This window comes from Malaclemys terrapin, chromosome 6 (genome assembly GCF_027887155.1).
Source record: "Malaclemys terrapin pileata isolate rMalTer1 chromosome 6, rMalTer1.hap1, whole genome shotgun sequence".
Taxonomy (NCBI): domain Eukaryota; kingdom Metazoa; phylum Chordata; order Testudines; family Emydidae; genus Malaclemys; species Malaclemys terrapin.
Window position 1 is genome coordinate 119578463 of NC_071510.1, and position 17635 is coordinate 119596097.

The 17635-nt window shown below is 46.5% G+C and overlaps 1 protein-coding gene across 7 annotated transcripts in view; it reads right to left on the reverse strand.

Annotated features, from left to right (window-relative positions):
- The window catches only part of CTIF (cap binding complex dependent translation initiation factor), a 352990-nt gene that overhangs the window by 154360 nt on the left and 180995 nt on the right, over positions 1–17635 (reverse strand). For all 7 annotated transcript variants that reach the window (XM_054032222.1, XM_054032218.1, XM_054032221.1 and 4 more), the window contains one exon: positions 7709–7785. In XM_054032222.1, coding sequence (XP_053888197.1) covers positions 7709–7785 — 77 coding nt within the window. The remainder of the gene's footprint in view (positions 1–7708; positions 7786–17635) is intronic.

Here is a 17635-nt window from a genome sequence, read left to right on the forward strand (position 1 = left end):
CCAGGGCTGTGGATTCATGCTCATTTCTAACAGACTTTTTTTCCCACTTTTCCTCTTACATGTTCCAATTCCCAAAGCCACCACTGTCCAGGGCCAGATTAACACAGGGGCTTTAGGGGCTGCAGCCCTGGGCCCCAGGCTAAGGGGGGCCCCGGCGCAGCAGGGTTCAGTCAGGCTGGCTGCATGTCGTGGCCCCATGCCGTTCCCAGAGACGGCCGGCTGCTGGCATGTCACCATGCAGCTCCCATCGGCCGCGAACTGGCCAACGGGAGCTGCAGGGGTGGCACTTGCAGGCCTTGGCTGCGCACGGAGACACGCTGTCCCCCTCCCCCCAGGGGCACGCAGAGACGTGCCAGCAGCGGGCCACTTCCAGGAGCGGCGTGGGGCCACGGCAGGCAGGCAGACAGCCTGTCTGAGCCCTGCTGCGCCGCCAGCCAGGAGCCACCTGTGGTAAGTGCCTCCCGGCCGGAGCCTGCACCCCAACCCCCTGCCCCAGGTCAGAATCCCCTCCTGAACCAAATTCCCTCCCAGACCCTGCACCCCCTCCTGCACCCCAACTCCCTGTTCCAGGTCAGAATCCCCTCCTGTACCAAACTCCCTCCCAGAGCCTGCACCCCTCACCCCTCCTGCACCCAAACTCCCTCCCAGAAAGAAACTAATGTAACAGCTGACCTAAGATAAGAAGTAGGCTATTCTGAACTAACTATATTCTACATGTTTTAAGACTGAAATGTAACCACAGAACGGGCTTTATGTTAATTAAAAGGCAAGTTTAGTATAGCATTAATAGCCTTGATGCCATAACTGTGATTGTTTTCTTTTAAATTAGGAAAAGACTTGTACACAGGGGCCCCACAAAATCTAATAGCCCCGGGCCCACAGGAGAGTTAATCCGGCGCTGACACTGTCCCCGCTTCCAAGTCCTTCTTTAAGGGCTCACTGAAGTCAATGAGACAGTTTCATCTGATTTTGGTTGAAGCCATTAGACTTTTGTTTCTACTGTGACGCCCATCAAAATGATCCAACCGAAGTATTACAAATCATTCCTTCTTTTGAGCTTCCCAAGGTGCCCTGCCTTCTCTATTTCTGTTTATGAGGCTGTTAACTCCTGGCCTTCATTTTATGTTTTGAACAGCGCAAAGCAGACATGGTTGGTGTTTAATGGAGCAAATCCAGCCCACCTTCCTCACCCCAATTAGCCACACTTACCCAATGGGGCTGTGTGCCCCATTCTGAGGCCCCCAGAGTAAAGCTGTTGTAAGTGTCACACAGCTTTTACATTGTATTAAAATAAAAGAAATGGCAGAATGGGCATGAAATACTTTCTCAGCTGACCTGGACAACTTTCACAAGCCAGACTCAGGTGGGTTTGGGAGGGGACTGTGGGCTTGATTTTGCAAGGCTGGGTCTTTCTGTATCTGGACAATGTTTAATGCAGAGGCCCAGAGCTCCCAACAGTTTCACTGGCAATAAAATGCCTCCTCTAGTGGTCGTGCAGCAGGGAGATATTAATACCACCGAGTGCAACTACACCACCAGTGGAATGAATCTTATATCCACCAACACAATGCCTGGGGATGATAAGATAATAACACAGCAATAAAGTGTGAGTATCTTTGCAACCAGTTCTATGTTCCAATACAACCTGTACATTTAAACTATAAACAGTTTGATTAAATTTTTTTTAAAAATTCCCACTGTACCATGCTTTTCACATAAAATAACCATTTTGAGACCCCACTTCCTGCAAATCAATTTTATAGAGGGAGCGCTCTCTCAGGGCATCATAAGCAGCATTAAAATGATGGGCAGCAAAGACTTCCATGATATTCTGCGATACACTGTGAAGTGAGAAGGTTCCAGAGTGTAGAAGCAGCTGATAGCACCAGTCTAGCCATGTAGTGGGAGAGGGTTGCCGGCCAGCCATCAAAGTCTGGAGGATTATTCAAGGTCTCTCAGTCTAAAGAGTTTGCTGAGAGATGTTTGGTGGGAGAATCGATTCAGCTTCACTTGTTCCCCGCCCTCCATTTGACCATGTTGCTTCTGCGCTCATGACTAATTACTGCATAAACTCCAGTAGGGGGCAAACCTATTGAAGACAGTCGTCCCCTTCAGGGGGCCCCCATCGACCGCAGTAGTTCCATTCAGACTGTAAGCAGGTCTCAAATAGAGCAGTAAGCATAATACTCCAGATCAAACGGGGAACACGATAGGCCCAGGTAACAAAGTAAACACAAGGATGCTCCAGTATCTAGTTGTCTATGGCTGGGACTATGACCAATAAGCCAGGCATATTGCATGCAGGTGCTATGCAACTTGTCCTTCAGGAGCCAGCACAAAAAACTGCTCTCCCTCCCAGTCTCCTTTCCATTCAGCGTTCTCTCTCCTTTTAGCTGCCCCCTCCAGGCCTCACAGCTCTTGAGGTGAAGCAAGGTGGGGATGACAGAGGCCACGTCAGCTCATTAACCCTTCCCTGGCTAGTGTGAAGTTTGTACTGACATCACATCCTCTTAGGTCAGGGGTAGGCAAACTTTTTGGCCTGAGGGCCACATCTGGGTGAGGAAATTGTATGCAGGGCCATGAATGTAAGGCTGGGGTAAGGGGTCGGGGTGCGGGAGGGAGTGCGGTGTGCAGGGAGGGTATCTCAGGGCAAGGGGTTGAGATGCAGAAGGGGGCTCAGGGCAGGGGGTTGAGGTGCAGGGGGTTGGGGGCTCAGGGCAGGGGGTTGTGGTGCAGGACGGGGTGCAGAGTGTGGGAGGGGGCTCCGGGCAGGGGGTTGGGGTGCAGGAGTGGGTGTGGAGTGCAGGGGGGCTCAGGGTAGGGGGTTGAGGTGCAGGAAGGGTACAGGGTGCAGGAGGGGGCTCAGGGCAGGGGGTTGGGGTGCAGGAGGAGATGCAGAGAGCGGGAGGGGGCTCAGGGCAGGGGGTTGGGGGTGCAGGAAGGGTGTGGAGTTCAGGAGGGGGCTCAGGGCAGGGGGTTGGGGTGCAGGAGGGGTGCGGCAGGGGGCTAAGCTTCCCTGCCTGCCCTGGCCCCCCGCCGCTCCTTGAAGTGGCCAGCACACGTTGCTCTCACGCTGCTCTCACCACCACTAAAGCTCCCATTGGCTGCAGTTCCCCGTTCCCAAACAATGGGAGCTGCAGGGGGCGGTGCCTGCAGGCAAAAGCAGCACACAGCTCTCCCCCTCAGGGACGTGGTGCTGGCCACTTCCGGGAGCAGCGAGGGGCCAGGGCAGGCAGGGAGCCTGCCTTAGCCCCGCTGTGCAACGGGGCTGGCAATCCTGTAGTTTGCCCTCCCCTGTCTGAGGCAGTTGTTTCAAACATTTTAAAATTAAGATTAAAAATGCTCTTTCCAAATTCTAGAGCAGTGTCCGTCAGAAGCTCTCATGGATGCTTTACTAACACTGAAGGACTGAACTTCTCAGTCCCCATGCTCAGGACGCATTATCCCCTTTGCAGGAGGGGAAATTGGGGTTCAGCGAGGTTAACAGTAAATTGATGGCAGAGCTGAGAAAGGAGCTCAGAACTCCAGGCTCCCCAGTCATGCATTGTGAACATAAAACCTACCCCAATCTAATCCATCTAGGTATTTCTACGCACCATCGGATCATTTCCCCAAGAGTGCACTGCCTGCCTCCCAGGAAATAGGGTTTCCGTCCAACGAGCGGCTAGCAGTTTGGCCTGAAATAATTCCTGATAAACCCCACCTCCCTGAGCCTATACTCCCACCAGCTAGTATCGGGGTAGTCCTCCAGCGAGTAGGTTCTTAATACACTTTTTAAGTGTCGGTCTTAAGGGATGCACTATAGAACATGTCCTATAAATGCAATAATCTTATTACTAAGTTGCCTTCTTTCTATAAAGATTGGGGGAAGAATCAGATTCAGTCTGACAGGAAAAGGGATGGGACAAGGCATTAGGAACTAGAGGGGATGGGCTAAATCACAACCCTTGTGAATCATAATCTCATTCCCTAAGGTCATGAACGGAAAAGTCTTGTGTGGCTACCAGACTGTGGGATGCTGTACTTTGCAGAGGGTCACAGGATGGCAGCACTTAAGAGTTCACTCACTCTTTCAAGCATTTGGCATATTTGTTTTTTAAAAGGGCTGAAATGAACTGTTGTCTCTCCCCCCAGTCGATCTGACTCCCATGTTGCGTTATCAACTGAAATGTAAAGTGTCTCAGTGGATTCCTTGCTTTTGTCCTAATTCAGCATACATGGTCCATGGCTCTGTTGCTCTAGCATGAACAACATACATTATGAATGTCTTTGTAATTCACAGGTTACCAGATCGCCTCTTGGGAGATTTATCACAGTCCCTTTGCAAAACCCTTGGACTAGTCTGCATATATTAGCTATACTTTATCTCACTCTGTGATCTTCCAATATCAACCCAAGGCAGTTTCCTCTGCAATCTGTTCTTGTAATCTGTGGGGAGGAGGGCAGAATGTCCTCAGGGGAGCTAAATGCTTGTTTGTTGACAGTTTATAATGGTAACCTGAACACAGCAGGAGGAAAAAGAAACACCTATAATGTGATTCTTTCACAACTGCACAATGGGCTAGATCAGGAGTGGGGAACCTCTGGCCCAGATCTGGCCTCCTGCTTAAGCCCTGAACCTCGGCGCCACCCCGCGTGGCTGGAGCCACGAGCACCAGCTCACCCCGCTGCAGGGGGAAGCTAGGGTGCCAGGCCAGTCGCTTGGCTGTCCCAGCGGCCCCGAGCGATCAGGGAAGCTCAGAGTCCGTATGTGCCTACCCCGCCCGCAAGTGCCGCCCCTTAGCTCCCATTGGCCAGGAACTGTGGCCAATGGGAGCTGCGGGGGCAAGCAGCGCGCACAGCCGCCTGGCCACATTATGTCCGCTTCCAGGAGCGGCGCAGGGGCAGGACAGGGGAAAGCCTGCCTTAGCATCGTTGTGCTGCTGGCTGGGAGCCACTTGAGGTAAGCGGTGCCCGGCCGGGGCCCACATCCCTCATCCCCTTCTGCACCCCGGCCCCAGCCCTGAGCCCCCTCCCACATCCCAATCCCCGCCCACAGCCCACACCTCCAACCCAACCCCCCTGCCCAAGGTCGGAACTCCCTCCCGCAACCTAATTCCCTTTCAAAGCCTGCACCCCCATTCTGAACCCACTGCCCCAACCCAGAGCCCTCTCCTGCACCCTGAACCCCTCATTTCTCGCCCCACCCCGGAGCCTAGGGGAAGCCCCGAACCTCTGTGCCTCGCCCCCACACGGGGCTGTGTGTGGCCCGCGACTGAATTTTTCTGTGGCCCCTAATAGAAAAAAAGTTCCTATCCCTGGGCTAGACCGTCAGCTGGGTAAATGGAGCTACACATGTTTACACCAGCTGAGGATCTGGCCCAACAGCTGTAAGTACAGGTCACAGAAATAGCACCATTTCAAAGGCTTCCTTAACAGGGAAGACTTGCAGTAATGCTAAATGTTTCCCACCCAGAGAGAAGAGTCCTGTGCTGCGAGAAGCCTTCAGAAAGATACACACACACACACACACACACACACACACACACACACACACGGGTCTCATACCAGTTTTACACAGACATAGCCTCATTGATTTTAGCAGAGTTACCCTTGATTTACATAGGTGTAACGGAAGGAAGATCAGGCCCTCATTCTGATTCAAAGAGGCCCATTTTATTTCGGTCCCACTCACATAGCAACGATTGTGCTGGGGGGACCCAGCCACATGGTTATATGTGCCCTACTTCAATCACTTGTTATTCTGCTCAGTGCAGGGATTAGTGGCCGAAATTCTGTGACCTGTGTTATGCACAAGGCCCTACGTTTTCAGTATTTACTAACGTTCTCCCAAAAATTCCCAGGTTTTGAAAAAGCCAGTATTCGGGTTTGATCCATTTTAACTTGAATTTTGGCTTTTTTGGGACCTCTGCCCACTGGTCACTGTGAGTACCAGGCGCCCTCCACCCCCTCTCCTTCGTATTCACACATCACTTTGGAAAATCCAGGTCCAGGTTTCTACAGTATAACAAGATTAACTCAGTACCTTTGTACAGCAGGTGTCCTTCGCAGTGTACACTTTATACCGTACAGAGGATATGACCATCCTCAGTTATTCAAACCTTTGTCACCTCTTGGCTTCATTACAGCAATGAGATACACCTGGGCACAAAACCTTCAGCACACAGGAAATTCCAGCTAGTACAGAATGGTGCAGCACGTCTCCTCAGCAAAACAGGCTACAGTGAGCACATCACACCTATCCTCCGCTCTCTATGCCGGCTTTCCATAGTCTTTCTAAGCAAGTTCAAGGTCTTGGTCTTTATCTTCAAAGCGCTCTACAGCCTGGGTCCAGGATACCTAAAAGACTATCTCTAAAGCTCCAGGATGAAGACCACGGCTGACAACTTTGCTCCTCTGGCCCAGTGGGAACTCTCAACAATAAGAGTAAAGCTTGTTTGTGCAGGAGACAGAACTTTCCCCGGGCCTGGTCCGAGACTGTGGAATGAACTCCACCAGGTTCTAAGGACCGTCACAAACCTAACCCCTTTCCGTTTCAAGCACAAGGCACATTTCTTTGACCTTGCCTTCTCTAATAGTGCACACGCTTCTCCCTGTGGAGAGAGGATGGGTACTACAATAAAGAGGTCAGTATAAACACGTATACTGACTAGAACAGAACCAAAAAAACAACAACCAGGAATTGAAAATACTACCTGTGTGTGCAACATGAACAAGTTAAGATGAACGCCTGTATTTCCTGATTGGTTTTTAGTAACTGTGCAAACTAATTATTTATTAATTTTAATTATTCATTATTAAATTTAATTTATTATTTTAAATCTATATAAATAAAATTAAATAATGATGCCTATCCAAGGCTTTAGGTGCTCTAGTATTATGATACAATAAATACAATTACATTAAATCTCAGCAGCTTTAAAATGACTGGTTCCACAGGCTAGCCACCTATTCGCCTTTGGTTATGTCTTTACTGCAGTTATACGCCCAGGGCTCGGGCTGTGGGGCTGTAAACTTGCGGTGTAGGTGTTAAGGCCTGGAGCCTGAGCTTTGGGACGCCACAAGCGGGGGGTGGGGTGGGGGGGCGAGTCCCAGAGCCCAGGCTCAAGCTCGAGCCCAAACTTCTACCTTACAATTTTACAGCCCCACAGCCCGAGCCCTGCGAGCCTCAGTCAATTGTCACAGGCCAGCTGTGGGCATTTAACTGCAGCATAGACATGCCCTTCATTATCTAGGAAGCCCACCCTCAGCCCTCTCCAAAAATCCTCTCAAACTGATTCTTTTGCAGCGTGCCCAGAAAGACACCAAATTCAGACTCTCTCAGACCAAGGGGGGGACAAGTTCTGCAGACTCAATACCCTCACAGAGAACATCGCACTAGTCATCTCCTCTCTTCCATAAAAAGGGGGATCCAGCTCGGTAGACCAGCTGAGACAGTATGGTACAGGGAGGGGGCAGTCTGTCAGGTCCGGGTGGTCCCAGGACATCTAGGGGTTTATTAGGCCATAACCAACACCTTAAACTCCACCCAGAAGCCAGTGGGAAGTCAGTGCAGACCGTGGAGCCCTGGCATCATAATGTAGTATTTTGCATTTCATAAATATTTCAGATAAACATAATATCATTGAAAAACATTCAAAGAGGCAGGGAGAGGAGATGCAGGATGAGTAACAGAAGGTCAAAGACGCTTTGGACAGGTCTTTCCTACCTCCGGTCGTTTCTCCTTCTTCTGAATAGTTTTTTGGTGTGTGCAATTTCAGCCTCATGTGGCAATGGATGATAACCCTGGTTAAAAGAGGAAAAAAAGGCGATTGTGAATTCTGAGATCTATGAGGCAGAGATGTTTAAATAGTTAGAACTGGGTACTGGGTACTAGTCCCACTGTGTGGATGTGGGTAAATTACACATTGCTCCTTAGAGAGACAAGGTGGTTGAAGTAGAAGAAGAGCTCTGTGTGGCTCGAAAGCTTGTCTCTCTCACCAACAGAAACTGGTCCAGTATAAGATATTACCTCACCCACCTTGTCTCTCTAATATCCTGGGACCAACACGGCTACAACTACGCTGCATGCATTGCTCTTTGTCTGTCCTACACAACATGAAAATCGGTAGCACAGATTAAACTTTATAAAAGCATCTCTCCCTCAGCTTGCAAGATCTGTAAAACAGGCATCATGACAACTACCTCAGGGCAGCTCGGGGGTTAGTTAATCTGAAGCCATCTGAAACTCTCAGATGAATGGTGTTATACAATGTAAACTTAAAGGATTATTATTAACGGCACCCGATATCTGATTTACTGGGAATTCAGGCACTCATGCCACTGAAATGTCATTTGTACCACTATGATAAGGGTGCTGCTTTATTTCCATTATAAACCATCCACTCTTTTTTTTTTTAAACTCAGCGGTAAAAATTTACAACATTTATTTGGAAAGATAAGGAGCAAAATTTAGCTGATAGAGCATTGGAGTGGGAGTCAGCAGGAATGTCACATCGTGTGCAGCTTCATGTCTACGTCCCATCCCCACAACTTCATTTTGATATTAGGGTTCATCAGAGAACAGCAATACTCTATGCTTTGTGCTCTAATATACTCCCTGTATGCTTCTGTGATCAGTTACCTTATACACAAACCGCAGCCGCTATATACTACAAAGCCTATCACCCTTGTAACTTCGTTAAAGAACCTACTATCTAGGATAACTAGTTAGGGAGACTGTGTTGCCTAGAAACCATGTTGCCTAGAAATCAGAACAAACCCACTGTGAGAGTCAGAACACTCCTGGCTTCTATTCCTGGCACCCCATTTATTCAGTTTTAGTACAGGTAAGTCAATAAATAAATCACATACTTAGTGCTTAAAAAGCATTTTTCCATCCTCACGGTGCTTTACCATTATTAATTAACCCGTACAACACCTCTCTCATATTGGGGCATATTATCCCCATTTTACAGATGGGGAAACAATAAGTGATTTGCCCAGCCAAGTTAATGAAAGAGCTGGGATTAGAACCCAGGCTCCTGGCTCCCAATTTTATCCCCTATCCATTAGACTGTGCTGTGTTCCCTGTGACTCAGTTTACCCATCTGATAAATGGGGAGGATTTTACTTACTTTCATCCTACGGGTGTTGTGAGGCTTCACTGATGCTCACAAAGAGTTTTGAGGTTCTTAGATGAAAGGCATTAAATAAGTGCAAAGTATTATTTATTTTCTTGGATCTATGAAGCCATGATAACCACCAAAGGCAGTAAAAATATTTTATTTATGCACTACAGTACTTCCCAGGCTGGCAGTAAAAGCACTGTAACAATCACTCTTTATATTTCCATAACAATCCATCTTCTCCTCTGAGTTACAGTCTCTGCCTCAGAGCTAATGAATCACCACATGAGAGAGGCCACCAGAAAGTGGCATGCAACTGGGGAGGAGAGAGTATGTCTGAGCATGTAGCAGTTCTTTGTTACACTGGCAAAACAACAGGACACACCTACTACACTTTTGAAAGTTCCCTCTCTCCCAACACCTCAGTAAAAGTTATTAGAGTTCACTTTAGTAGCCATTACAATAGTGACAACACCACTTCCAGATCCTCGTGGGAGACGGTACAGAAGTGCAAAGGTCTTTATGAACATTAATGAATTTAGCCTCACAACCTGCCTGTGAGCGAGGCAAGCATCATAGCTTCAGACATTTTAAGGCCAGAAGGAAGTGTTATGATAATAAAGTCTGAGCACTTGCATAATACAGTCCAGAGAATTTCATCAAGTGGTTCCTGCATGAAGCCTATAACTTTTGGTTGAGCTAGAGTACATCTTTTAGAAAGACATCCTATCCTGATCTGAAGACTTCATATGATGAAGAATCTATCACAGCCGTAGGTAAATTGTTCCAAATGTTTACACTTTGTTTAAGTTTCCCTAGCTTCAATTTCCAGCCTTTGGACCATGTTAAGTGTCCGTCTGCTAAATTAAAGAGTCCTCTGCTACCTGAAATCTACTCCCTATGTAGGTATAGCTCATGTGCAAGTCATTTCTGAACCTTCTCCTTCACCATTTTACATATGGGGAAAGTGATGCACAGAGAGATTGCAGGACTCAGCCCAGGTGCCACAACGTTCGTGGAAGAGCCAGGACTAGAAACAGTTTTCCCAACTCTCTATTATGTATTTAACCACAAGACCTTCTCTCTGCTCTTGAAATCCATATCAAGATGCCCTTAATACACACGTTACAGTCTCTGCTACAACATATAAGTAGTGACAATGTGTGTTATTGAAACCCAAGAGGAGATGACACTGTATTCGTTTTCAAGCCGATTAATCTTGGAGCGTCCAATGGCTACTGTGTAGTTCAGCAAAGTACAACAACATGGTGTTCTGCAGTAACTTGCTGTAAGGCCATTCACCTGGCATCATAAATACTGTTCCGTTTATACTTGCTGGATCTTGTCTCACAATTCTACATAGCACACCACTGATTAAGGAAAAGATACTAGAGTACTCAGCTACTTTGCTGAAGAACCCTGTAGTAATGCAGTGCAGGAAAGTTTGAGGCCATTACACTATGGCATTTTTTAAAACTAAAGTTAATGCATACAAACAGTTAATAGTCCTCTCTGGCAAGCACAAGGACCCGTAAACCAATTTCTGCGGGGTTTAAGCTTTCATTAAATATCTAGGACTCCAGCCATTCCAAATGTAAACTCAGCATAAACTGATGCATTGCTGCGTGTCTCCCTCCTCACACAGGAGCTCTGCTGTTGCTCAAAACTTTGCCAAGCAGCAGCAGAGCAAACTTAACAAAACTCTGATTATCAGCATGGCATGTGGAAGACAGAATGATTACATCTGAGGGAATCTTCTACTCAGATGAGGCCTGCAGGGGACCTGGATGTGTCTGGACAGGAGAAAATGCTATGTCCCTATCAGGAAGTTAGGAATCTCCCTTTTCCATGGGGCACAGGTCCCTTTTTCTAAAACCCAGTCATGAGACTTTTATGTTTTCTTGGGGATCAGGAGAGAGGAAGCCACCGGCCCTTGATTGTACATATTTTGGGGTTCTAGCAGCGCTAATTTTGGGGAAAGGAAGTCTACAATGGGGAGGAAGGGCATTGTAGCAGGCTAATTTAAAAAAAATGGCTGAAGCTGCTCAGAGAACTGGAATGTTAGAGTAATTCTTGGACAGATGGTTTAGAGAGCACTCAAAAGGTTCATAATAAAATAATGTATTACATGGTTCCACTATGTATCTGACAGATATCCCCATTATGTGTGGCATAGTTATATTTTTACACACACGCGTGTGCACCCACTTGTTTTTAAGGTGACTTTTCTGAGGACAATCTGGATCTCAAGTGTGGTTTTCCAATCAGAAAATATGATTTTTCGGTAACCACACCTAATTAGCAGGTGCACGCTTCCCATTTAGTATGAAGGTGTAACTGACTGAGATGTAGCCAAAGGGGCAAGTTTAGCTAACCAGTGGACTGGACAGGCAAATATTCAGCCTTTTCTGCTACACGAAAATTGGGATAGGAGGAGGCCATTTTAGTTTATGGCCTCCAGGCGAACACATCAATGAGTCAGTGCCTTCTCTGGTGGGCAGTAAGCGTCACACCCTGGTCCCCACAACAGTCTCAAGCAAAGGAGTTGGTTCAATTCCTCTCCGGGCAAGCGGTAAAATTATCTTCTCCTTTCAGGCCACAGAGCAGCTGTGGTTTGAAATTAACAAGCAACCACTACTGCTGTTGGACAATGTGATTTTTCACAGCCTGTTTTTATATATAATTTTAGATAAGATACACATGCACAGTGTAAGAGGGTGGTCTTCCCCCTTTAAGGGTAGTGGGTGTCTGGGTCCAGACAACGCTGTTCCAAGCCCTAGCCCCCTCTGAAGAGCGGGTATGCAGTGATGCACAGTTCCCTGACGAATCTGGGGAACTGAAGTTCTTTGGGACAGGTGGCAGTCTCATGACTAGCCACCATGTACATAAGGCAACTCTATAACTTAGCTTAGCAGAATAAAGATCACGCTCCAGAGCCCAAGTAGAGGACTTGGGAGAGAGACCTCCAGGGAGTACGAGCCCACTGAGAGAGAAACCCCAGTTAAGAGGGCTACGAAGGATTGTGAAGCCCTAAAGGGAGGGCTGGAAGGGAGGTGAAGTCCTGGCAAAGTATGGGTAAGACTTTTGAGCCTGGCAGGACTATACAAGTGCTGAAGCTCATTGTAAACTAAAAGCCTAGGGAAGAGGGGTGGCAGGTTTTGAGTGTCATTTTAGGGTAATTAACCAGACCCAGAAAGGGAGCAATATTGTGAAGCCAGCAGGTGTGATGGTTTGTTTGATATGAGATAGGAAGGTAAACTGAGGCAGTAGTTGGGCCTGAGGCTGGACTGGGTGAACCACTGCTATGCGCAGATAAATGCCTATGCAGGGGCAAACACACACACACACACACACACACACTTCGCTGTCTGTATTTTAACCACTTAATACATCTATTTTAACAATTCTTAAGCCCCTGTTGCCCCACCCATAAGACTCGAGAAACGGGGCAGCTCTCTTTGTTGCCACAGAACCATTTACATACAAAATTCCATAGAGAGAACAAATAAAAATCTTTCAAGAACATGCTGACATTCTGCAGCAGCCTCGGGCCTGCCTCCCCACTCCCACCCGCCACCCCACAGCAAACCACCCTCTACGCTGCACTGTCAGACTCATGAACTTATTAACCCAGGTTTCCCTGGTTACTCATCTGGGAAAGACTTAATGAAGTGGGGGTGTGAACCAGGGGAGAGAGGTTATATTTAAAGCCACTCTTATGGCATGTGCTGTTACAGTATTTGCAGGCTTCATGTTCTGTAACGTCTGCATAGGCAATTATACAAACTCAACCACTCCTTCTGTCCATTTCACTGACAATGTTAAACCACAGGAAGAAAAACAGAATAAGCCAATTATGCCATCATGAAGTTAACATAGCCTGCCTGACCCCAGGGGTCCAGTCAAGGGACTCCTAAAAGCGACGTCCTTACCAATTAAATGGTCTCAACACAGCCATATCTGATCACCATCCCCGATCTAGCTTCTCAAAAACTCGTGTGTAAATTGATTCTGTGGTGGATAATTTCGAAGAGGTGTATCAGGGATAGTGCGGATCTGGCTGAAATTTAAGGGGCTGCAAAAGGTCAAATGTTGTCACTTTGCCCCTCTGCTGGTAGGGACCATTTTATTCATTATGGTTTTCAGATGTGCATTTCCCTGCAGAAAAGAGCTGCCTTCATTTTTTTTTTTTTTTTACGGATGTTGTCTTTTCACAACAAATACTTAGAGAATTATGACAAAAGGGTAGTAAATTAACCACGTAGCATCTTAGTTTAAAATAGCCACGTTGGAGCCAGGACAGCAGAAAAGAGCAAGAGAAATAGCAGGGTTTGTCGGCAAAAATAATGGGTGCTGAAAAATCATTTGGCATTACCAAGGCATTATTGGATGTGAGCTTTATCTCAGTGAGATTTTTACCACCGTCCTGCCCATGCAAAGAAACATCTCGCCCCTCAGTTTATCCTAAAGGAATGGCTGCAGAAGGCTGGAACAGAACAGGTGGGTTATGAAATCTACAGTAGATTCTAGTAGTCTTGCCCCATTTTATTGTATGCAAACCCCGGGTGTCTTTTTTGTTTTACTTTGAAGACACTGACGGTGTTATCACAAAGGCCAACAGTAAAATATCATCAGCTGGAGCCAGTACAAAAAACGGCAGTTCCAGAACTGACCTAGAAAGAAAACAAACCTGAACTGATACAGAAACTCATGAAACATTGTGAGAAAAAGGTGTTAATCTGACTACAAAAGGGATTATTTACTCCAGGGCAGGAAAGTCCCGGGCACCATAAAACCACAGCTACATTTATTTAGTGAGATTTTACCGTGTCAATGTCACGCTCTCAGCACTTTACAGTCAATACCAAAAAATTCTAACCACTAACATTTGTCCAACTGCCATATGAAACTCATAGCTCAACCTCCTCCTGCCCCAACTCTTCTCCCAAACATCCCGTTCATCTTCTCTCCAAGGCACTGTAAAGTACATGAAGTCTAAGCTGACATGAGGCTCAGAAAACAGGTATGCATTATGAAAAGAAAATACACTACACATAATTCAAGAGTTAACTCACAACCACCTCCAGTGACAACATAGGGTGGCTCTTTGATCAGCATTGCAAAATTGTAACAAAAAATGTCCTTGTCCTCATACACAAGCTACTCACTCACTTTAGAGTGGGCGGGGCTTTGTTTGTGGGTGGAACTTGGGACAGCACCCCCACCAGTTTGACCCTGACCACCTTCCCATCCGATTTACACGATCAAGGCCAATACTTTACAAAGCAAAGAATAACTATTGTTTGTGTTTTGGCTGGAGACAGTTCCTTGGAGACTACCTGCTATTCCCTCCTCCCATTCCAGGAATTTCCACAGCACTCAGCTTTTCATTCACTTGTGAATGTTACAGGAGGGGAATTTTTTCTCCCTGTAGAAGATGGCAATGGCATGGCTCAAATCCTTGACCTGATTCACATGCCACAAGGTTGTACCAAACAATGACAGGAAGCTGCAAATAAACTATTTCCCTTCTACGAAAATTCAGATGATAAATTTATTCCTTCAAATTCCAAAGTATTCATTTTTTGTGGGAAGGTGTTTTTAGTAATACAGTCGCTTCTGCATAAGGAATCAACTGGTTTTCTTCACTTAACTGAACTGGAAATCGATGGGATAAGCCACAACAGGTTTGCAACATGCTCTGACCAAACAAAGGAAGAAGCTGAATTGTCAGAGCACCTTCATTAAAATAGGACCCTTCCCCTCCACCAAAACCACAGTACACTGGATGGCTTCTTAATCCGACTCATCAACCTTCTTCCAACCTTACTGCTAGGTCTGGGGCTAGATTAGACCAGGACAGGAACGTGTAACAGAGTTTCCAATCTCCACAAGGACTGGAACAGAGCGTGGAAAATCTGCAGCTGCCTCCATCCTAGTTGCTGCAAGCCTTACAAGCGCCACAGCAGACAATTCAGAAGTCAATAAGCTCTGCAGCTGCCCACTGGAGCTCAGAGGCACCGTAACAGGATGTTCATGCTTGGTGAATCAGGACATCCCATCCCTATTGACGGGTAATTCATCCAAATGAGATGGGTGGGAAGTTGCTCCTTGAGAGATGTTCTGATTTAGAGGATTTCCTGGTTAACTGCTTCCCTATTAAGTGGAGTGTACTGTAAATGTACGATGGCCATTAAAGGCTAAGAGGCACATACAACAACAGTACCGTTTAGTTGCGGCAGAAATGCAGTTTTTAGTTTCAACAGGAGAATCTCTCTTTGAGGCACAGAGGAGGTCAGAGGGAGGTTATAGAACCCACTGTGGCTGCTATGGTGAGCGTTTTTATGATGTAGATATAAAACTCTCTCTTCAGTGCATTAAGGTACATGGGGCCATTTCCACACACGGCCCCGCTCTCCCAGTTTGTCCCAAAGACTCAAAGCTTTCTTGGGGAGCCACAATGAAGCATTCGGCTCAGATGTTGCATGGACATTGCAAGCTGACTGCTAGTGATAATTTATGTACACCTTTCACAAAACTCCAGTCGTTACAAACTGTATCCCCATAGTGATCAGGTTACTTCATCCCACCAGTGAAACACATAGGCCGCAACTGAACAGCAGGAGCGTGACTACACAACACTGTTCAGGAGGCAGCATGAAGAACAGATCTGCAGTTAACATTTTTGGGATCACTGGGTAGGCAGAATATAATATTCCCACTTGGAACTGGGCTTGAACCTCACTTTTAAGGAGTGTGCTTGCACGTGCTCTATGATTCAATTTTAAATCTCAACCCTGGAACTTTTCAAGATATAGAATCATGGAATCACAGCAATGTAGGGCTGGAAAAGACCTTGGGAGGTTATCCAGTCCAGCCCCCTGAACTGAGGCAGGCCCAATTATACCGAGACCATCCCTGACAGGTGTTTGACTTCAAAACCTCCAATGATGGTGTCAGGACTGAGATCCCCACTTTGAACTTTAGGGTACAAATGTAGGGGCCTGCATAAAAACTTCTAAGCTTAATTACCAGCTTAGCTCTGGTTCGGCTGCCACCATTTTCAATGGATTCCCTCCCTGGGAAACCTTGAAAAACCTTCACCAAATCCCTGGTGAAAACAAATCCAACCCCTTGGATTTAAAACAAGGGGAAATTAACCATTCCCCTCCTTCCTCCCACCAACTCCTGGTGAATCAAGATCCAAAACCCCTTTGGATCTAAAACAAGGAAAAAAATCAATCAGGTTCTTAAAAAGAAGGTTTTTAATTAAAGAAAAAGGTAAAAATCATCTCTGTAAAATTAGTATGGAAATCAACCTTACAGGGTAATCAAACTTAAAGAGCTCAGAGGACTCCCCTCTAGTCTCAGGTTCAAAGTACAGCAAACAAAGATAAACACTTTAGTAAAAGGTACATTTACAAGTTGAGAAAAACAAAGGAAAACTAACACGCCTTGCCTGGCTATTTACTTACAAGTTTGAAATAGGAGAGGCTTGTTTAGAAAGATGTGGAGAACCTGGATTGATGTCTGGTCCCTCTCAGTCCCCGAGAACGAACACACTCCCAAACAAAGAACACAAACAAAAACCTTCCCCCCCCAAGATTTGAAAGTATCTTGTCCCCTTATTGGTTCTTTAGGTCAGATGCCAGCCAGGTTACCTGAGCTTCTTAACCCTTTACAGGGAAAAGGATTTTGGAGTCTCTGGCCAGGAGGGATTTATAGTACTGTACACAGGACAGCTATTACCCTTCCCTTTATAGTTATGACACGCCCCCCAAATCACAGATAGTGTTGGATGTTCGGTTCCACACTGGCTGTGATTTCTTCCTGGAGTTCTAGGAGAAAACAGAGTTAATAAGACACATGTACCTTTAGACATACTACTGATTATATAAAAACTAACAATATGTTTTATTCCAAAAACAATTGTTAACCAGTTAACTCTGGGAAACTTTCCCGGGAGAGTGCATCAGCCACTTTGTTAGAAGCTCCCGAAATGTGTTGTATTTCAAAATCAAAATCTTGGAGAGCTAAACTCCACCGAAGAAGTTTTTTGTTATTTCCCTTGGCGGTATGAAGCCACTGTAGCGCAGCATGGTCTGTTTGTAGTTGGAAACGCCGTCCCCAAACATATGGGCGTAGCTTTTCCAGTGCATACACAATGGCATAGCATTCCTTTTCGCTGATTGACCAATGGCTTTCCCTCTCAGACAGTTTCTTACTGAGAAATACGACAGGATGGAATTCTTGATCCGGTCCTTCCTGCATTAAAACTGCTCCCACGCCTCGCTCGGACGCATCTGTGGTTACTTGGAACGGTTTGTCAAAGTCTGGGGCCCTTAGCACAGGGTCAGACATGAGTGTTGCCTTAAGCTGGTTAAAGGCCTTTTGACACTCATTAGTCCACTGAACTGCATTTGGCTGTTTCTTTCTGGTTAGGTCTGTTAGCGGGGCGGCGATTTGGCTGTAGTGGGGTACAAATCGCCTATAATATCCAGCCAAGCCTAAGAAGGATTGGACCTGTT